Below are 24,454 nucleotides of genomic sequence, written 5' to 3'. Positions count from 1 at the left end.
CCGCCAGGTATGGGCCTCTTGGACCTTTGGGCCTACGTTATTTTGTCTCGTGGGCCAATGTTATCTCATCCGAATTTAATGCAAAAGTGCATCATGGGCTGATCCCGTTTCCAAGACGGCAGGCCCAATATCAAGAGTTACTCGATACAATCAGCTTTATGCCGGTGCGATGCACGGAACTTTTGTATATTCGTGTTTGATTGATCATGTGTGTTGGATAGACAGATCTTCCCAATAGGAACAATCTCGAACTTAATGATCTCAGTATCATGTTGGGACAGTCAATAATAGCTTAGGTACTAACGAATAGAGACATGAGGCTGAGAAGAACAAAAGAAATCCTTTTCTATCAAGTGATTGATCTTCCGTTGCATATATCTCACATCTTTGGTTGAATTGGAACTTAATAGCCGATAAGCCCACGTATTGCATGGGATTTGTTCTTTGTCATTATCAAGAAAATTTTCAATTGATAACTCATTATAATACTTGTTCATTCTTATGCTGTTAATCACTGCGTAAATTAAAAATAATAATCTCCCTAACAATTATCCCATTTGACTTAATAACGATGATTATAATATATATAGATTTAATATCAATAATAATAATAATAATAACAATAATACTCTTCGCAACAATTATCTCATTTGGCTTACTGATAGTTATATATATCTCATTTGACTTAACAATAATAATAATAATAACAATAATAATAATAACAATAATAATAATAATAATAATAATAATAATAAAAATAGTAATAATCATTTTAGTAAAAGTTATGAAAATAATATGCATTCCGTGTTATGCCATATCAATAGATCAACATTAACATTTGTGAAGGTCAGTTATAAGAGAGGACGACAGTCATAACAATTAATTAGTAACATATGTAAGTGAAATAAAGAGCATGAAAAGTCCCCTAGAAAGAATGAATCAATAATTTATTCATTTCAGATTGAGGGTAAGAGAACACGCATTACAGGATACAGTTTTCTTGTTGTAATTTTAGATTGGATTTATCACATTTCATTTATTCCAAGATTTAAAATGCTTGAATTTTCTTAATAGATATATTTCTTTCTTTTTTTTAATTTAATAGATAAATTTCTATGAATTGTATATTTAATACTGTAGAGATGGATATTTCCTTTTCTCTACATATTAAATTTGCCGGAAAACTACATATTTGGTCTTCTAAGTTTGGATGTTTTCTATTTTAAGCCTTTTTTCTATTTGTTTTTATTGTTTAGATCTTATACTTTTGAATACTTTTCTATTTTAATCATTTTTCTTTTTCTTGATTCGTTTTCATCCGATACTTTTGATTACTTTTATATTTTCATCCTTTTATCATATTTTTTTAATAGAGAAAATTTTAATTTTGATCCTCAACCTGTTAAAGTTATTATCTTATCTTAATTTTTTTTTGGGTTCAATTTTTTCTTAATATTAAATGTTTTGTTTTTTATACTTCTATCATTCAAATTCTCATAAAAATGCCCACGCGATATTTTTGAAATTTATAAAAATTTATAATTAAAAATTCAAAAATAAAACAAAATCTATCGAAATATATTTAGATGGGGATGATGGTAAATTAAGAGGGAGAGAGACGGCAGTAGCCAGTATAGGACGAAGTCGGGCACCACCATCTTAGGAGAGATCACCTTAAGCCTATACCTCTATCAACGATTACACTTTGCAACATCATTCTGTGCATTAGGGTTTACCATGTTCTTGCTTGGTGTGTACTACCAACCTCATAAGTATGGTTCGTGGCTATCGAACCACAATCGCCTTTATTTTTTTTCTATATTTTTCCAATCTGTTACTCGCAAATTTGAATACCGATTCTTCCAGCGTACACCGCCACTCCCTGTCAAGATTGCCCGTGACCTAAATGCTAGCCCTGCTCATTCTCTCGAGTAGGTTCACGATATTTCTTTTATTAATTTTAAAATTAAATAAATAATCTTTTCAAATTTAAAAATGTTGTGTGGGCATTTTATGATAATTCAGGGGTAGAACCGTAACAGTATAAGAAACAAAACATTTAATATTAAGAAAAATTGAACAAAATAAAAGAATTATGATAAAAAATAACTTCAAAAAGTTGAGGACCAAAGTTAAATTTTTTCTCTAATAAAATCTCTGATAAATGGACGAAAATAGAAAAGTAATCAAAGGTATTTGATGAAACAGAATCAAGAAAAAGGAAAAGAACTGAAAAAATGTATATGAAGTATAGGATCTACACAATAAAAAAATTAGAAAAATGACGAAAATAGAAAAACATCCAAACCGAAAGGATCAAATGTATAGTTTTCTCCAAATTTGCGTATGCAAAGTTATAATTCTATATATATATATATATATTGAACATATATAGTCTTAGCTAGTACAGATATATATTTTTACCGTTTATATTAGTATTATTATTTTTCAATTCTCCTAACAAATTTCTCAGACGATTCTTTCTCTAGAACTCTTTACTCATGTCATATATATGTAGCTATGCCGTGTCAAAGACGACTATTCTCTCCTATACTAATTATTATACTCGATCAACTACGAGATTTAATGAATTAATTAATGAATAATGGTACAATAATCTATTAACCCACTTAGACATTCTTAACAAGCTAATCGCCCGTTAATTGGACAATAAAGAATTACTCGATACGAAGTTAGATACTTCTTTTTTAACCTTTCACAAATATGGGAATCTATTCATTTCTCTTTTCGACTTATAAAAGTGAAATTAAATAATGCATATATACAATTTTCCCCCCAAACTTTTGAAATAATCCTCCCACGTATAGTTAGATATGATTTCCTCAAAGGCATTTGTGTTATAGTGATACAAGTTATTCCTACTATTTAATCAATCCCACATCTAGGAATATGATCCCTATAAGCTTTTGTTATATGACCAGGTATTAAACTTTAATTATTGTGCATAGTATCTATGTCTTTTACTTTGCTTATTCTTGAGTAATTGCACCAATTTATATATACGTTACCGGTGATAACCTCTTCTAGCAAGAAACACATTTCGAAGATTCAGACTTAATTACGTCCATATATATCCTCCAAATCAAGTATAGATTAAGAGAGATGTGCATATGGACGAGAAAAAAGTATAGAATGTTCGGATCATAATTAAATAAAGTGATATTATTTTGCGAATAAAGTCGCGATAGCAAAAGGAAAAATTGGGTGAAAAGATGAGTTCCGCAACATTATAGAATATTAATAAAAGATAAACACAAAAATAATTCGTTATAAGAAAAATCCTCCTTTTGATCATTACTCATGACTAGGAATTAACAATCCGCGCAACGCCGCAAGTGAAAAAAGTTTTCATCAATCTTTTGATTAATGATATTAGTTTACATAATAACCAATATAGAGTATAATTGACATAAAATTATTTATACATAAAAATTATGATCTCTCGATTCATATTTTCTAAAAAATTACACTAATTAATATGTCATGTATAAAAGCTAACTTTTTTTTCACCAAATTCGCTTGAATTTTTAATATTTTTAATTAGAAAACTATGACCTCAATATAATAGAACTTAAGTGGCCTCGATAATATTTTAAGTGGTGAACTTTACTCGTAGTGCACATGTTCAAAGTTCATTAAAAGCATCTCTTGGTCATTGTTAGGTTAATGCACAAGCGAGAATTAGTCTCACTCAATACGTTGGCGTAATCTTGTGTTTCACTCAAAATAAAAAAAAAAGGACCTTTTTAGTTTGAACATTTCTAACGTCATAAATATAAATAAGCTAATTAAGTTGATGATAAATTGAAATACTTATTTTTCATATTTAAATAAAAATATCAACGTTGATTTAGGTGGTTTGGCACATGTTCTCTTAAGTAAAGTTTCAAGTTCGATTTTTGTAAATAGAAAAATTCATGATTAGGAGAATTTTCATTCCGATCGAGGCCGAATTCAAAAGTGTTTCGGGTTCGGATTCGGAGCAAAATTAAAATAAAATATGGGAAAAAAGAAATTTTAATTAATTAATGTCAGCACCTAATTTCGATCCATCGGCTCCGAGGGGGGCAAAATTGTCATTTCCCAATTTATCACCTTTTCTTTAAAAAAAATTATTATTTTTAATTAAATTAAATATGTATTCAAAAAAAAGAAAAGAAAAGAAAAGAAAAGAAAAGAAAAGAGTCGGGCAGGGCCGGGCAGGCCGGGCAGCGTTGACCGGCTGCCCGTGACCCGCCGGCCCTAATTTAAAAAAAAAAAAAGATTCGGGCAGGCCGGGCAGCGCTCGCCGGCTGCCCGCGATCCCCGACCTGCCCAGAACAGGAAATCGCAGATTTCCGCGATTTCCTCCCCAAATTGGTCGAAATCTCAACCAAAAATTGCAATTAAAGGGGGGGAAATCGAATTCGGCAGGGACACAACAGAACCCAGTGAAAGAAATCGCGAAATTCCTCTCGGATTGGGAGAATTTTGCAAATCGGAGCCCGATTGGAACCGCGCCGGAAAATCGTGAAATCTCAGCAATCCCGACCGTTCCGGCCACCGGTGAAGCCCAGATCGGAACCGGCGTCCCCAGGGCGGCGCTCAGAACACTCACACGCTCCCCTTCGTGCCGTCGTTGCGGCGCCCAACGGCCGGAATCGCCGCTCTCAGCCGCTCGGCGCCGCCCGTGTTACCGTCCGATCGCCACTAACGGGCTTCGGCCCATTGCGTTTCATTGCAGGTCCAGCCCGTCAGCCCAGCCAGCCCAGCCCGTCAGCCGCGGCCCGACGCCTTTCGCGGCCCAAGCCCAGTCCGGTCCTAAATCCAGTCCAGCCCAAGACCTCTCCGGGCGGTTTCCTCCTTCGGATAGGCTGACCGATCCGATCCGATCCGACCCGACTCGTCCGTCCGGCAATTTTCTTATATTACAGAAACGTCCCCAAACTTTCGGACTAGGTAAAATCTCAACTTAGCGGCATGTTTAGGGCTTCATATTAAATATCGTGCTTGCTTGGATGATGATGACATGAAATAATTGCTTGTTGCTTGCATAGATTATCGAAATTATGTCTAATTCGATTATTTTTTCTTTTTGATTTGTTTCATTTTAATCCTGCCGCAACTCTTCTTATTTTTCAAATTATCACAAATTCTGAAATCCATTTTAAATCAGTCCCAGGACATTTTTAACATTGTTATCACGTCCCTAATTTTTTCTAGAATTTTATACTGCTCCAGTAAACTTTTTGACTTGTTTCAATTCAGTCCCTAGAGAATTTATTAATTTTTAAAATCAGCCCTAAATTTCAAAATTCATTTCAAACATACCCTGGGCTATTTCATTATTTATATCACATCCTACAAACTTTTGAGGATTTTAAACCATCTCAGGAAACTTTTCCATTTGTTTCAATTCAGTCCCTGTGACATATATCCCTTTTAAAAATCAGTTCAGAGTTTCAAAATTATTTTCAAACGCGTCCTGGGCCATTTCATTCTTTCCAGAACGTTCCCTGATTTTTTTTATAATTTAAAATCGTTCCAGTAAACTTTTCAATTTGTTTCAATTTAGTCTCTGCAACATTTATTCATTTTAAAACCAGCCCTGAATTTCAATAATTAATTTCAAATAAACCCTAGCCCATTTTATACTTTCCCGAACATTCTCCAAATTTTATAGAATTTAGAAAAAAAATCATTCTCCAAATTGTTTTGATTTGTTTCAGTTTAGTCATTGAAACCTTTCTCCGTTACTTTATTAGTCCTTCTTATTCTACATTACGTTGTTCGATCTTTATGTAAATTTTTCGAGATGACTGGAAATTAGAGTTTATCGGGCGATCTATTATTGATCGTTTCGACGGCTTGAAACCCAAAAAATAAAATAAAGCATTCAGCAGATTTTAATTAAACTTAATGATTTCACCTATCGGGTAAACGGGACGTTTATTTGACTAATTAATTCACTCGACCTTAATAATTTTGCACGAATTGGTAATTAATCGGAAATGCGCGTCGATAAATTGCAAATACGTGTTGACGCCTTCTTTTCAAAATTCGCAAATTTCATACTAAAATCTGAGACTCGTGATCGGATGTGGCATGGACGTCTGGGAAGAACTTGCATGTTTTGACTCGAGGCCTCCTAATTTTAGGTAACTCAAGTCGGGGTGTAGAAGTTTTTTTTTTAGATCACTTCCGGATAGATTGACCGTTTTTTTGACTTTTTTGGGGTTCTCGCATAACCCTAGAAGAATCAGGGAATCAGTCAGCGCCGGTCACAGGCCGAGGTGGCCCGCATTGCGTAGTCTCTCTCTTTTCAAAAATAAATTTTCTATACAAAGGCAAAAAGGCGTATTTACAATTTATTGTTATCTCTGCATGATCTTGGGTAGTTAGATCGGGAATAACGGTTTAAGATACCAACATTCGACTTAATCGTATACTCGGCCTAATAGAAAACAGAATGGGGATAGCGGGCTAAGCACTAGGTTGTAGGATTCTCGTGTCAAAATCCACATTCTATAATAACCTATCATAATCAAAGTGTCACGATACATAACAATTTAAAATCAACCCACACATTCGAGACTTGATCACGGACACATACAATCTGTCAGGTCCGGTAAATGATGCTGAATGCTACATGCCATTCCCCTCTTGCCTTTTGCTTGTTTTAGGGTAGGATTTGTATGCCAAGATACCTCGGTTAATAATCAATTAATCCACGTAAATTTGGTGATAACAAAACCCCATTGATTGTTTATTTGAGCTTGCTTGTTATATCTTTTGCACTTGATTGTTATGCGGATCGAGCCCGATCCTTTAGGACTCGATTCACACCGGGTCCAACGCCCATAACCGTCGATTACGGGGTCCAATGCCCTTATACACTGAGTGCGCACTTTAATTTCAATTTCAGTTTTTTTCAAACTACACGGTGAGCACAAGTGAAATAATAACCGAATGCAAACCGACCGGGATCCAATTGTTATAATTTGTATTTTATTTATTTGAGAGAACAATGTGAGGATTTATGTTGTATGTTTATTCATGTAAGAATCCCGGTCGGAGAGCAGACGGTCGGAGTGTTTCTTCGAATTTACGGTGTCAAAACGCGTAAGATGAGCGGAACTTAATTAAGCGGTAATTAAATAAAATGGCAAGCCTAGACAAGCTAGAGTACCGATAGGGCATGCGAGATATAGGCTCGCATGTAACAGAACCCCCGAATTCGGAACCTTGGGTTTCGCAGACCATATGCCTTAGCAATTAGGTGTACTCTGTACCCCTAGACCTGGGTAACTTGCCGGCCCTCGACCCTCGGATCATAAAATGGCAAGTGGCGACTCCTTCTCACGTGCGTCCGTCGCTCGTCCCCGGGAAGGTGGATACTCCCAAGCCGCGTTGCATTTAGGCGCGCGCATGCGGGCCCCGACGAGACGAAATTCGGGTGCGCACAATTAAGAAATGTTAAAATTAAAATAAATAAAAAAGAAGTGGAGTGGGGCAAGAATAAATTTTAGTTAATTATAAAGCATTAAAACTTAAAAAGAAAAGAAAAGAAAAAGTAAGGTGGGTCCCTGCGGTCCCAACCCCTTTGTCATATATGGCGAGATGGACCATAAATCGCTGTTTAATTAATTTTGCACGTTGATGCACTACTCATATAGTACATGCACAAGGAACACATCGTCTTGATTCTTGAGTATGATATATGTATATATATATTTTGGATAGGATGATATATTAACCTGCATCACATAAATTATCTGCACCTATAATCATACCTGTTGAACCGAAAAATTCTAAATTCGATTTTCGTTACTAAAAATATAGACTTTTTTTTATAAATTTCCTTTATAATTGAAAAAAATTACTAGAATTTGAGTCTGGAAGATTGAATTGTTGCTAACAATTTTGATCAATAACGATTTCTTTATTAGCAAAACAATTCAATATAATAAATAGCGAATATTCAAAGAATGTGTAGCGTAGTGACGTACATTCTCGTCTAACAATCAAGAGGTTTCAGGTTCGATACTCAATGGGACTATCCGTGTCTTTTTATTAGTTATTAGGATTTCTATTTCATTATATTAGATACATGACCATCCCTTGTAATGAAAAAAAAAAGGCGAATAACACACCTTTAATATATATTCACCGTTCGACGACCTTAATTTGTTGCATTCTTGTTTTGCCACATTAACTTCCTGCCCTGGAATTAACTATAGAGACCATTATCAATATAAATACCCCTAAGTGAAATATCATGAACCTTATGATTGCATTTTCGAAAACCATGCTCAAAGGGTCCATGCATATAGGTAGCTAGATGAACAATATTTACAATTGAAAACATATATAGAATTTGGGAATAAACACGTGTCGATCGATCATTTGATAGTCAGGAGAATTTTGTGATATTTTCTTTTCAGAAAAGCTTGGGGCTAGCAATAAACAATTTTCCAAGAAATGGGACCATCGTGGGTGTAGCTTATGAAGGGTCGGTATCAGTTGGGACCAAACTGGCCTGCCCAGAAGGGAACATTAACAGCCAAACTGAGCCTTCATCATCAAAACTTGGATGCCCAAAAATCCAACAAAAAGGTTCACAATTTCATCCATAATGTCTCCTGCACGAGGGCCTGTGTTCACTTTGTTCGACCATTTAAATCCAAACCCTAAAGTACACCTTGGACCACTTTTGGTATATATATATATATATCCACTCTAAAACATATCCATTTACTCAGTTTCCACGTTTGACGACCCCATGATTCCATTTATAGAACGGTCTCGAACGAGAGAAACTGACAAAAAATTGAAGCTACATATATGACCCCGTGAGTAGTACGGGGGATCTCGCGCACCACTTACAAATGCCACGACATAACATTAGCTGTATCCATGAGTTCGTGCTATACACACACACACACATATATATATATGGATCCGAAAAAGAAAACCTCATCGTTATTATTACAAGTAAAAAGCTATAACACACCGAAAAATGCATGACAACACACCGAAAAAAAAAAAAAGAGTAAAAAGCTATAATAGGTGGCAAGTCATCGGATCTACATATGCAAAACTGGCGTGAGAAATTAAAAATGATTAATTGAGCGGTCCGTGACCGGCAATAACCAATCACTTAAAATATATCTCAACCTTGTCGAAGACTCAATATCTAGATATTGATATGTGGGACATTTCAAATTAATCTAATTAGTGTTTAACGATTTATAGAGTGACTACCATGATTTTTTTATTATAAATAAATATAAATCACAATGTGTTCTAAAATTATTAGTTATTGAGATTCATTCTCATTCGTATTCGACTTGACCTTAGACATAAGATTCTTCTAGTACATATTAAATCCCATGTACTTCAGATAAAATTTATTCACAAGGGTGATCAATTTCTTGTTGAGTCATATTTTTGTGATTGACAAATTCGATAATTTTCTATAAGAATTTGGGGAATTCTTATGTCTAGCGATTGAATATTCAGCCAGTGTGCCCTTATGAAATGTATTCGTATTCGGAGAATAATATTTCGTCCGAGTCAGTCGGCTACATGTACATTTCAGTCAACTGCATATAATTTCAAATAACATTTTGTACTTGTACAAATATTATTCTAAAAGTACAAAAATATTTTGTACGAACGCACCAACAGAATATTATGTTGAGTTATGGAGCCTGAAATACTGTGATTTCAGATCGAGAGCGTCGATCCATTGGTGATGTAATTAGCGTTTGTTCTCTTTATAAGTAGCAGCTTATATCTCTTGTAATCTTAATTCTAAAATAGTAGAATACCTAATTTGGCGGCGCACCCAGACGTAGTCAGAATTTCTGACGAACTGGGTAATCAATTTCGTGTGTCCTTTCTGTTTTTCGTTCATATTGTCTTCCACTATCGTATATCAGGTGCAACATATTGGACCCAAGAATATTGCCCATGACACTATATATACTGACAGGGTGAGAGACTTTTGACAGGGAAGCTAGGCTAGCCTTTGGTATGTAAAGGGGGGCTTGTAGCTAGTCTATAGGTGTTTGGACCAGACGACCCATGTGATGCCATATGGGCAACATCAAGCTGTAGCAGACCTTATGATGCCCGTGAACTTATTCATGTAGATTCACACTAAAACACCATATCCGCACGCAGCAATAGATACGTATCATATAAATAACATCGATATATGAATGCTCAAGGCGCTTATGTGATCGATCAATTATCGGAAGAGGAAACTTACTTATAGATGTTGTCGTCTTGGTTCATTATGATATTTATTGCCTATAACTCCATTGAGTTTTCTAATTGTGAGTGGTCCATGTCCTAATGATGGAATTAGTATTTTTGGCTCCATGTCATCTCTCTCTCAAGTCACTCGATGATATATATGTCGAGATTAACGATGTTTTCAGGAAATTCTAGAGTGATCTACAAAGTTCTAAATGTGTGTGTTCAAAGTGGAGCAGAATAAAATAACAACAAGCAAAATTAGCCGATACGAATCATGACTGGAAACCCGTGTTATATATATATATATATATATATCGTTAATCCATGTATTTGCATATGCTAAATCGATTCTTACAATAAATGGCTTGATAATTAACACTAAATACTACTGATAAAAACTGCACTACCGAAAAAAAAAAACTCCAGAATTCGATTTGCGATATAGTTCTAGAACTTATAAAAATTAAGTTGAGCGTATTTTATAATGAAAGAGAAAATTTATATTCTTTTTAGATTATGATTTAATATAATGACACTCGATTCACCTTAATATTGATCATATGATATTTTATATTTAACGTTCAGTTTTCATCCATGGATATTTATGTAGTCATTCTCTTCCCCTCCAATATCGACATATATATTTCCCATTTGTAGGTCAATTAATTAGGGCATCCCTCATATGTGTGTGTGTGTATATATATATATATATATATATAACGGAAAGTCTACATTTTCTAAATAGTGGCATGTAATGGATTTTTTCCTTCATGCTGTGCTATAATGGATTTTTGTCTTCATGCTACGTTAGAATTAATGTAACACTAACAAATACATAAGATGCTCTCTTTTCGGTTTTCAACCCACCCACATATGCAGAGTACGTTGACAAATATATATACACATAGATCATAATATGTATCCCCCAATCTCATGACCTTTCTTCATGTGTACTTAATTTTCGTGATATAAGTGTTGTGATGTTCCATTTTTTTTAAAAAAATTTCATTGACTTTGCCAAGAACATTCTTATAATTTATCATATATATATAATAACCATACAACCTGATTAGATTCCCATTGTAAGACATGTACTAAATCTGCTTAAACAACGGAAAGATTCCCTTCAAAATCTTTATTCAATCTTTATCATGTATAATAAAATGACTCATTGGATCCCCTGATATCTATAGTTCTAATAGTTTATTGTCTCTAGAAAGTTCAATGATATCTGTATTTCTAATAATTTTATTGTCTCTAGAAAGTTCAATGAGACAATTGTATTCATAAGTCGTAGGAAATACTCGAGCCCCTAAGCTCGGTGTAGGAAAACCGAAATCCAACTAATTATATTGGGGACCCATGAATGTGATAGGGATAAAAAAGGACTGTAAATATCACTACACTAGATTCTATTTTAAATCCAATAATTCAGTAATTCTGGATTCTATGCCACCTTTAGTTGGAATTTCTTTCTTTTTTTTTTTTGGTGGTGGAATCCTATAATTGAAGTAGGATTGAGCCTTTTCCTTGGGTATTGCATACTTTCAGATAAGGGCCCACCATTAGACCCCAATCCACTTCCCATAGTACTTGGCAGTTGTTTTATGTGCGCCAATGACACCTATATAAACCTCGTAAACCCTCACGACATCAGCAAGCAGGTCAAATCTTCATCTCTCTTGATCTGTTGAAAGCATAGAAGCATACATACACACACAGATTATCTTGAACAATGTCAGGCGTTTGGGTGTTCAAGAAAGAAGGCATGTATCGTCAGGCAGAAGCTTCGAGCAACAGTTCCCGAAGGAAGGACCTGGTCTACTTGCCGACTGGTGAGGTGGTGAACTCCTACGAGTCGCTTGAGCTCATCCTGAGGGGTCTGGGATGGGAGAGGTACTACATGGGCGACCCGGACCTCTACCAGTTCCACAAGCAGTCGTCCATCGACCTGATCTCCCTCCCTCGCCAGTTCTCCCGCTTCAACTCGGTGCACATGTATGACATAGTCGTGAAGAACCCTAATACCTTTCACGTCCGTGACATGTCTTCCTGAACTGTCATCCTCGGACTAGTCATGCATTATATGTTCGTGTTTCCTTTCTATCAATCAGCCGCACTCAGCTAGCTTCCTGTGTGTTTAGATCGTGTCTTCCAGTTGTATCCTCTATGGTGGGTTTTTTAGAGTCGTGCTCTTGTTGTGTAATAATTTGTATTCTCGTGTTTTGATTCATCCTAGACTGCGGGAAACGATCTCCTCGCTGGGGGCAATGTTTCAAATTTATGTATGTTTCAGATCAACTCAATCCATCGTATAATAATATGGAAGGGACATAAATTGTCTCTTTTACATGAACGTGTTGGATTGTTGTTTTATCCCGTCGAAGATGCATGAATGAAAGAAAAAGAGCTGGTACAGCGACATCGCTCTAAGCTTAAGATTAAGAAGTCTTGTATTCAATTCTTGTTAATAAAACTCCCAGTGCCTCTATATTCTTCATCCTTTATGTATCCCCTTTTAATCTTACAAGCGTCGTTTTATAATCAAAAAATAGATGCACGAGGCGTACGCCAGCTTCAACCGGCAGCAGAAAGCTTGTTGAAATGACGCATTTTCCTTTATTTGCAGAAAGTTTCAAAGTTATTAAGCATGCCATCGTGCTGCTTTTTTCCTTATGGGATTATATGTATATATAAGGTCAGACAAACTCTTTTTAAAAAATTACAGTTCTCATTTGAGAATGATTAAGAATTCTCATGTGATCATCGAATTTGGAAGGTTTTTTTTTTTGGGTGAATTATGTGCCGAAACCCAAGTTCATAATAAAAGCAAATCAAACGATACAAAATCGAGGTACGACCTGATGGCAAAGACTAAATCTATAAACTCCAACTGGCGGAGCGTAAGCGCATGATGAGTCCCGAAGGTGCTATCTCAAGCTATGGCTTTCATTTTTGCCTTGCTAGCTCGCGGGGGAAATTGAGTAAGCAAACAACCACTTCTAAATCTATTTCAGGATAGGGAATTTTTTTTAAAAAAAGTTAAAAATTGAATATAGAATTTGAAAAAATAAAAAAATAATGTGATAGAACGTGGGATTAGACAGTTGAGAGGAAAAAGAATAAGAAGAAGTTGGCACAAGGGAGAAAATGAAGAGAAAGAATAATATTAAGCGGACAATATTATTCTTTGTTGGGTATCCCTCCAATTTGGAGGAAGTTGGGCTCAAATTGTATTGGGCTTTTATCGGGCTTTAATAGGCCCAAGAACCCATTTTTGTTAGGGTTAATATTTCAGCAAACTAGCTGAGGAATAAATAGCAGCAGAACAGCTGCAGATCAGTGGTGTGCGGCAGCAGCGGTAGAAGAGAAGCAGTAGATCAGCAGAAGCAGCAACAAAAGAACAGAGCAAAATCGGATAAACAGGGGCAGCGCGCAGCTGGAGATCAAACCTCGATCGGGACATCAAACGAATTCCGATTGGGACGAAATTTTGACAGCAGCTTCACAACACGTGGGGCTAACTTCTGAACGGTCAGAATTTATATTCGAGCTCTGTAGGTGCTGTTTCAGCTGATTTTGTGAACCACCCGGTGTGGGTGACGAATTTAGTATTTGGGTGATCCAAGAGAGTGTTTCTCTTGAGTTTGGTGATCCAAGGGTTTACCCTTGATGAAAGACATTGTATAACCTTCATTCATAGTGGATCGTTGATTCGGAGTTGGTCCCGTGGTTTTTCCCCACATCGGGGTTTTCCACGTAAAATTATTGGTGTTCTTTTACTTTACTGCTTGTTGGTTGATTTGATTAGTTCCTATCTCGATTACACTAGAAGGGGAGGAAGATTAATCGCTGCGTTATTATTTTGGGTTGCGGATGGGCCCAAGTCCAAAGTAGACCTGTAGATTTTTCCTAACAAGTGGTATCAGAGCCCAAGGTAACGATCCTGGGGAAGTGCACACGCTATGCGTGGAAACCCACACCACGCCAAGGCCCGAGTGTGGAACTCGTGGCTAGTGATGGGCCTAACAATTGGTATCCGAGTCCGGAAGTGGAAGCCCGGCTCGAAGTCCTCCATATAGTCGAGAAGGGGGGAATTGTTGGGCCGGTTTCTCTCCTATATGGAGAATGGTGAGTGCGGGTGTTGGAAGTAATCCCACATGGAAAAGTTGAGAGGAAATCCATAGGTTTATAAGAGATAATGGTCTAGTAACCCATTGGCTTAAGCTTTTGGGTTGCGGATGGGCCCAAGTCCAAAGTAGACCTGTGGATTTTTCCTAACATTCTTCTACTCATCTCTTTTTATATTAAATTGTATCATATTTAAATTAAGAATATAAGGTGCATTTTTGACTTTTCAAGCACATCCTTGGTGGTGGTTATAAAATCAAGCTTTCACTTATAAAATATTACAATAGTATAAGATATCTAATAATATGATGTATAGAATGATACTTTTAAAAATAAAATTACTCTTTCATTTATCCACCAAAAATAAAACACTTTCTTATTCTCTAATTCACCTTAGAAATCATTAGTTCTCTCTCAATACGACCATATTTCACCGTTAAAAATTTATTAATTCATGGTTCATTTCCGTGTACCAAACAGAAGTTTAAGATTGTATAGGACTTAATTTTCATCATCATGGTTCTTTCAAGTTTCACTTTACTAGTTATGCAAAGGCTTCAATTATAATCGGAATCAACGAGAAGATGGATATGGATATGACCGCATTTCGATTGGCTGAAGTGGGGAGCTAGCACCTCTTGGAAAAGTTTTAGGGAAAGTAGAAGTTCGTCTTTGTCCCTTCCCCTAATTCTGAGAGACAACATTTGTACGTGTGATTTGATATATATACATACCACGGTGATGGCCCGTGCTACGCACGGTTATTAATGATGTTATTATGAAAATTTTTTATTGTGACATTTAACCTAATATAGGATAGTTAGTGAAAAAAAATCATGTGAGATTAATCATTTTTAAATTAATAAGATAATTAATGTTATGCGGTGAAAATTAAATTGAAGCAATTAATGAAGCTAGTAATCCTTCTTCTTAAATAATGTCAGAGTTAACATATACTTGGTAAATAGCAAAAAACAACGCATTATGTAATTTATGGAAAATAATTTGAAATTTATACATTATTTAAGTAAATGTAACAAAATCAATTAAAGTTTACTATTTTTTCAATAAAATATATAAAAAATATAAGTATCGATAGTGTAGAATTCGTATGTACCCATACTATCCTAAATCCTAAAATATTATGTTATAATAGATCCGAACATTTGATCCGGAAGAATAGAATGTGGTACGTAGTATGCGAGAAAATCACCGGCTTGATCGAATCTGCTACCAATCAATTTTACAACGAAATTCATGAAAAATAATTTGTTGTAAAATTTATAAAAAAATAAAAATGCATATTAATATTATTTACTTCATCTTTAGTAAATTTATATACTAATATATTATTTTGTAATATTATTATTTGCTTTAGTGTTAAGCAACGTATTTATTATTATATTATTTTGATAATTTTATTATTTACTTCATCATTAAGAATTTATTTGCCTAATATGAAAAAATAGCAATATGAATGCACTTATTATTTGCGTTTATTTATTCATCGAAAGTCGAATATATTAAAAATATAATAAAAATAAACGAAAAAGAATCACAGTCGCAAAAATACGAAATTCGAATCGTACTCTTCCCAGCGTACTCCGAAAATAGCCAAGTTATATATATATATATATATATATATATATGATATACATTTTGATAAGATAACAGGCCACCTCATATATAATTTCTTGGCCGGTAGGTTTTATATATGCAACGTAAATAAAAAATGGTCCAGGAACCTTCTTAATGTGCCACGTGCATAGTTTTACCTTTTTCCTTCTTTTTGTCTTTCCTTAAAAACTGGTCCAGGAACCTCCTCAATTGTTCCCCGCGGACAGTTATTGCAAAAATCTTCTTCAATCTACAAACATAATCTCATCCATTTACATCTTTTTCATCTTTTTTTTTCCTTATCCTCAACCATATTCTTTATGCCTTTGTTTCTCCTCTTTATGTATGTCGTCCTCTCAATCAGAATTTAGAAGGAAAAAAAAATCCATGTTCTGATTACCTTTTACGGACATAGGTCTTACCACAATAAAATATTTTTGTATTTATTTTTCCATCACTAAAATATCTTCATTTATATAAATGAAGATATTTTAGTGATGGAAAAATAAATACAAGAATCAATATTTGTTGATTCAAGCGGTTCAATACTTATTCTCTTTAGCAACATCTCGAGTTCGAGCTTGTGAACGGAGAAAATTCATATGGGGAGAGCTTTACTCCTTTAGTGGCTGACTCGGCTCAAATTGAATTAGTCGGGATCAGTTAGGTCTCTCAATACCATGGTAGAAACACTGAAAATATATGTACGAGATAGTCATCTATATCTATGCATATATGTATGAAACTAAGAACATAATGGGCCCTAGATAGCCGCAGAGCGCTCGGTTGTTAAATTGAATTCTCTTAGTTATTTGAGTTTTTTAAAATATTTTTTAATTTTTAAAGATATATACATATGAATTTGTGGGATCGATAATTATTTTCTTTACTTTTTAGCTTTTTCTTTAAAATATAATTTTTAAAACTTTTATATTTTAAAATTTTTAAAAGATATAAATATAGTTTAAGGCATCGGTCAATATTTTGTCGATTTTTTTAGATTATATTTTGGAAAACGAGCTTTTAATTTTTATTATAATTTTTTGTTAAAGATAAATATATATTTGTAGGATCGGTAATTTTTCTAAGAAAAGAAATTTTTATTTTCTTGTATTGATCATTATTTTTTTCATTTATTGAATCTTTTAAAATTTTAAATATTTTATGAGATCTAGATAGATTAAATCACGTAAAACCATAGTTGATTTTTAAAAAATAAATTATATCATATTTTCATAGATATGATGTAGTATATATATGCTTTAAAAAGACAAATTTGATCCTATTTTTTATAGATATAAATATGATGTGTTTATTATATTATGTATGATAAGTTATCAATAGTGGAGATTGATACCGTATATAAATTGTGACAGATTTGACTTTGAACAATGTTATTGCTAACGGAAATTTTCAAGCTTTTGTGCATGCGCGAGTTTACTGTAGTACATTTATAATTAGACTTTTGAAGGTGAGTTTTTTAACTTTTTGCTTTTCTCATACATATTTTTGTAGAAGTTTTGGGTTCTCCAATTTTATGTATGTAGTTAACATAAGATACGATTTAACACTATATGAATCTTGACAACATTGAAGATAAAAATTCATCATCAGATGGAATTTTTTGTGCTTAATGTCGACAATGTTGGAATTTTCAAGACTTATATTGTTTTTTTCTTTCTTTAAAGTAATTTTTTCCTTATATTATTCATGAAATTGAATTACCATTAGTTTTATATATCTAATAGTATATCATTATTGATTATAAAATACTATTTTCAACTATTTATAATACATATTTTATATAATCAAATTAGCAAAAAAAATAATAATCTCTCCCGTGCAACTCACGGGGTCAGTGACTAGTGTATATATATACACCCACCCTGCCAACTGCCAAGAAGATCAATCCCATATACCTCTCTTGTTATTTGGCAGCTGAATAATTAAAGGTGCTCTCTTGCTTCTTTTTTCTCTCCCAAAGTACCCACACCTCATGGGAAATTAGCTGAATACTTTGTTCTTTCATTCTATCCTTTGTGCTCAACCTGTTTAATTTGCAATGCCAACGGCCAACGCGCAAATAAAGAATAACGAGGCACGTCCGCTTGAAACCAGAAAGCTTTGCACGAAAAAAACTTTTCCCTTCTTTTCTTTTCTTTTTTTTTTTTGGGTAGGTACTCTGATATCTGGTAGCCCGCGTTTTCCCTTCTTTAAACAGCTACAGAAGAAAGTAGCGGAGCGGGAGATACGAACGACAACGTTTTCGTCGTCTCCCGCGAAAATTATGGGCCGCCAGGTATGGGCCTTTTGGACCTTTGGGCCTACTGTATATTGTCTCGTGGCCCAATGTTATGTCATCCGAATTTAAAGCAGAACAGAAGTGCATCATGGGCTGCTTTTGTTTCGGAGACGGCAGGCCCAATATCAAGAGTCACTCATCAGTCGTTACAACTCGCTTTATGCCGGTGCGATGCACGGAACTTATGTATATTCCTATTCGTTTGAACATATGAGTTGGATAGACAGATGTTCTCAAATCAAAGCAATCCAGAACTTAATGATCTCGGTATTATGCTAGTGACGGCCTACGATAGCTTAATACGGTAGGATGCAACGAATGCACAGACATAAGGAAGAGAAGAACGCATGAGTAATCCTCCTATCGAGGGATTGATTGTTCGTTGCATATATATCACATCTTCTGTTGAATGTGAAATTGTTCTGCAAAATGTAACCGAGCCTGATATAATTAATTCGTTTGCTCTTAAATTTTACACCGAGATACACAACTCCGTGTTTTGCTGTACCAATATATCAATATTAAGATCTGTGAAGGTAGGTTATAAAAGAGGACCATAGGCATAACAATTAATTAATAACATGTGTAAGTGAAATAAAGAATATGAAAAGTCTCACCAATAAGAACGAATCCACAATCTCTTGATTTCAAATTGAGAATGAAAGAACACACATTACAATATATAATTTTCCTGCTGTAATTTAAAATTGGATTTATCATCTCATTTATTCCAAGTTGTAAAATGCTTGAATTTTCTTTATATATATATGTGTGTGTGTTTCTTTCTATTTTTTGTCTAGTTTAATAGATAAATTTCTATGAACTATATTTTTAATACTATAGGAATATAGATATTTACTTTTCTCTATATATTAAACTAATTTTCTTAACCCGTGCGTTGCACGGAACTTTTACTACAATTATAATTGTATTTACTTATTCAAACTTTAATTATTTTTAATTAAATTCAAAATTTTAATTAAGAATTAATTCTTTTTTCTATAGTATATAATATCTAATAATTTAAAATATCATAAGGAATTGTGATTAATTCATATATGACTACTATCTAAGAGAAGGAGTAGTGATGTCATATTTTCAAAATTATCTTTCTCCAACTCAAAATTAGTATGCCAAGTTTTGAAGATAATTTTGTAATTATCTTAATTTTTGAGGATGTATTAAAATTAAAATATTTACATTTAAACATATTTAAGCATGTCCATTAAGATTATTAAGTGTTTCTATTTATAAATTCTTAATTTTTATTTTCATTTATTATTAATTTAGTCATATTTAATCCTAATTATATGTATTTGATATATATTAAAATTATTAAGTATTTTTGTTTATAAACTTATAAGTGCAATTATTATTAATTTAGTCCAAATTAATTTTAATATATATATTTATAATGATACCAACTATTTATTGCAATGTATACAACTTAGCATACATATATATATATATATGTAAATAATATATTTTACATTTATATTCCTATAATATTACAACGTTATGATCACATTAAATGTTCTGTTCTCAAAGTTGTAATTCCTAACGATATAGCGTAGTTTGCTCTGTTATATATAGAACAAAGCATTGGCTAGTAAAGATATATATTTTTACCGTTTAAATTAGTATTATTATTTTTAAATTCTCCTACCAAATTTTGCTAATGATTCTTTCTCTAGAACTCTTTCTCATGTCATGTATATGTAGCTATGCCGTGTTAGAGATGACTATTCTCTCCCGCACCAATTATTATACTCGATCAACTACGACATTTAATGAATTAATTAACACATAATGGCACATTAACCTGTTAAACATATGCACATTCCCGTCCACTTAAACATTCTTAACAAACTAATTGCTCGTTAATTGGACAATAAAAAAAAAACTCGACACAAAGTTAGATAAGCACTCGATTATTCTCTTCTCTCGCATTTCTATTACTTCTTTAACCTTTCACAAATATGGGAATCTATTTATTTCTCTTTTCTACTAAAGTGAAATTAAATAATGATGTTTATAATTTTCCCCGAAACTTTTGAAATATTCCTCCTACGTATGGTTAGATATGATTTCCTCAAAGGTATTTGAGTTATAGTGATACAAGTTATTCCTACCATTAATTAATCCCACATGTGCACCCTAGGAATATTATCCTTTTAAACTTTGTTATATGACCACGTATTAAATTTTTAATTAATATGTACAGTATCTATGCCCTTAACTTTCCTATTATTTAATAATTGCACCAATCCATACGTACATTACCAATGATAACCTCTTTTAGCAAGAACCACAATTCGAAGATTCCGATTTTTTTTTTATAACTCATTCAAATTTCATTAATAGAGGTGATTTTACAAGGTGAATACAAGAGGTTTACAAAAAGATCAGAAACAACCCCTACAACTACAAACAAGGAGAATCACAAGGAGACACTTACAAAAGAGATACAAGACAACCCCTATAACTAGACAATAAAATCTAAAAGCCTATCAACACTCGATTTGGCTAAACAGTTCATAAAATCATTGGATTCTCTAGGAGAATGTGATACCGAACAAAAGTGAAGTGCATAGCAGACAACTTAATGTCCACGAGTATGCTCCGATATTTCCATGGTGAGCCCGTAGCTTTAGTAATCTAGGATAAAGTAATCTTGAAATCCGACTCGATGATGAGAGAGGAGTCAAGGAAAATGAAGTTTGAAGCAGAGATTTGTGGAGCACAAATAAAGAGTGTTCGGTCATAATTAAATATAAAACGATATTTGTTTTGCGAATAAAATCGCCATAGGAAAAGAGAGAATTAGGTGAAAAGATGAGTTCCACAATGTTATAGAACATTAATAAAAGTTGTTACAAGGACAAAAATCTTTCTTTTAATCATCACTAATGATTTTGCATTAGGTGTACTACTCACGTAGTTCATGCACAAGGAGCACTCGCCATCTTGATATATATACATATAGAGTGTGATATATAGATTATGATACTTTTTTTTTTCGAGCGGAACAACACACCGCCCTCGTTTAACAATAAAGGATTCTAAGTTTAATTCTCGTTATTCTATTTAATTATTTACTTTTTTTACTGGAATCGATGAACTTCATTTATAATTGAAAAAAATTACTGAGTTCAGAAGATTGAATTGTTGCTAATAATTCTGATGAATAAAGATTTCTTTATTAGCAAAAACTCTGTGCTAAAATAAATACCGAGTAACACTCATTAAATATATTTTGACGTTGACTGACCATAATAATTTGATACATTCTTGTTTTGCCACATTAACTTCCTGCCCTAGATTACTTTATCAACATAAGCTCGAGCTATATAAATACGAACCTAGCCATGGAAAATAACATCAAGGGAAGTATAGTTGAATCTTGTAACGGGAACAAAGTATATTTGAATTTTATTATTGCATTTTCGAAAACCATAATGTCTTAATGCTCAAAAGGATCCATATATATATATATAGAGAGAGAGAGAGAGAGGTAGGTCGATCAACAATGTTACAATTGAAAACATAGAATTTGGATCGACAAAATATTGATTGAATGGCGAGCAGTTCTAATATTCGTAAATGCAAATTCAAGTCTTGAAAAATGCAGTTTGGGACGGGAAATTAATTGACCTTTAATAGTCGATCTCTCATAATTGTGAGAGCAATATCTTTCACAATTTTTTTAATTCAAAAATTAAATTGGGGGATCCAATCGATAGAGGGGTGATAATCTTGCTTAGACCTAGCACCAAGAAGAATCTCCATGGACAGGAATAAACACGCGTCGGTCGATCATTCAATAGTCAGGAGAATTTTGTGATAAACATTTTCCAATAAGGGGACCATCGTGGGGGTGGAAGCTTATGAAGGATAGGTATGTATCAATTGGGACCAAACTGGCCTGCTCGGAAGGGGACACTAACGGCCAAACTAAGCCTTCATCCTCAAAACTTGGATGCCCAAAAACCCTACAAAAAGGTTCACAATTTCATCCATAATATCTCCCCGCACGAGGGTCTGTGTTCACTTTGTTCGACCCTTTTCGTCCAAACACTAAAGTTCACCTTGGACCACGTTTGGTATATATATTCACTACACAATATCCATACTTTCAGTTTCCATGTTTGACGACCCTATGATTCTATTTATAGAATCGTATGCGAATGAGAGAAACTGACGAAAAATTGAAGCTACATAAATGCCCCCGTGAGCAGTCTGCGGGATCTTGTGCGCCACTTGCAAACGCCACGACATGACCTTAGCTGTATCGATGAGTTTGTGGGATACATATAAGGATCCGAAAAAGAAAACCTCGTCATCATTATTAAAAGTAAAAAAGCTATAATAGGTGACAAGTCATCGGATCTAAATATGCAACTGGTGGGATAAGAAATTGAGCTGGTCGTGACTGATTGTGATCACTTCAAATATAGCTCATCCTTGTCGAAAACTTATTGATATATGTGACATTTCAAAATCTAATTAGGGTTAAACGATTTATAGAGTGATTATCTAGAGAATTTTTTTTCACAAATATATATAATCAAAAGGTGTTCTAAATTTATTAATTACGGAAATTCATTCTCATTCGTATCTCGACTTAACCTTAAACACAAGACTCTTCTGGTAAATATTAAACCCCGGGTATTGCACATAAATTTTTTTGCTAGGGAGCTCAGTTTCTCTCGTTGAGCCACATTTTTGTGATTAATACGATAATTTTCTATAAGACTATATATAGCGTTTTGTATTTGTACAAAATATTGTTCTCCGAGTACAAAAACATTTCGTACCAGCGCACCGATTGAATATTTTGCCACTACATCCAAGAATTGCCTATAACACTATATATACTGACAGGGTGAGAAACTTTTGACAGGGAAAGCTAGGCTAGCCTTATGTATATAAAGGGGGGCTTCTATAGGTGTTTGGACCATAACGCCCATGTGATGCCCTATGGGCAACAACAAGCTGACCGTATGATGCCCGTGAACTTATTCATGTGGATTCACACTAAAACTCCATGTCCACACGTACCAATAGATACATATCATATAAATAACATTGATATATATTTATATATATATATATGAATGCTCAAGACGCTTATGTCATCGATCAATCATCGGAAGAGGAAACTTACATATAGATGTTGTCGTCTCGATGCATCATAATATATTTCCTATAACTCCATTGAGTTTTCTAATTGTGAGTGGTGCATGTCCTCATGACTAAATCTATAGGGTACTTTTAGCCTCAAGTCACTCGTGGTATATATGTCGAGATTAATGCTGTTTTTAGGAAATTATTCTAGAGTGATCTACAATGTTCTATATTTATGTGTGTGTGTTCGAAGTCGAGAGGAATAAAATATCTACGTGCAAAGTCAGTCGATACGTATCGTGATGGGATTCTATGTTTTGTATATGTTGTTAATACATGTATTTGCATATGCTAAATCGATTCTTACAATTAGTGGCTTGATAACTAACACTAAAACTGCACTACCCAATATAAACTAACTCCAAAATTCAATTTGCGATAGTTCTAGAACTTATAAAAACTAGGTTGAACGTATTTTATAATAGAAGAAAATTTGTGTTCTTTTAAGGTTGTAATTTAATGCGGCGATCCATCTCAATATCGATTATATGATATTTTATATTTACCGTTCAATTTTCATCCATGGATATTTATGTGTTCATTCTCTTCCCCAACTAATATCGACGTATTTCCCATTTGATGCCAATTAATTAGGGCATCTCTTATATATAAAAAGGAAAATCTACATTTTAGAGGCATGTAATGGATTTTTCCTTTCATGCTATATGCTAGAATTAATTAAACACTAACAAGAAATAAGATGCTTTCTTTTCGGTTCCCAACCCACCCATATATGCAAAGTACGTTGATAAATATTTACACCTATAGATCATAATATATATCCCCCAATCTTATGAGCTTTCTTCATGTGTACTTAATTCTCGCGACCTAAGTGGTGTGATATTCCATTATTTTTTATTTTTTCATTGACTTTGCCAAGAACATTCTTATAATTTATCAAATATATAATAACCATACAGCCTAATTAGATTCCCATTGTAAGACATGTAC

General features: G+C 33.7%; 1 protein-coding gene across 1 annotated transcript; it reads left to right on the top strand.

Annotated features, from left to right (window-relative positions):
* The first annotated feature begins 11,936 nt into the window (after positions 1-11,936).
* On the top strand, positions 11,937-12,618 carry LOC116189086 (flowering-promoting factor 1-like protein 2). The gene has a single exon (XM_031518615.1). It carries the CDS (start codon positions 12,002-12,004, stop codon positions 12,320-12,322), a length of 321 nt encoding a protein of 106 aa, XP_031374475.1. The 5' UTR covers positions 11,937-12,001; the 3' UTR covers positions 12,323-12,618.
* The last annotated feature ends 11,836 nt before the right edge of the window (positions 12,619-24,454 follow it).

Source organism: Punica granatum, chromosome 8 (assembly GCF_007655135.1).
Source record: "Punica granatum isolate Tunisia-2019 chromosome 8, ASM765513v2, whole genome shotgun sequence".
Lineage (NCBI taxonomy): Eukaryota > Viridiplantae > Streptophyta > Magnoliopsida > Myrtales > Lythraceae > Punica > Punica granatum.
This window is presented reverse-complemented; position numbering and strand designations above follow the sequence as displayed.

Bases quoted from the DNA above. Each gene is read 5' to 3' on its own strand.
- LOC116189086 (XM_031518615.1), top strand. From the start codon at position 12,002: ATGTCAGGCGTTTGGGTGTTCAAGAAAGAAGGCATGTATCGTCAGGCA.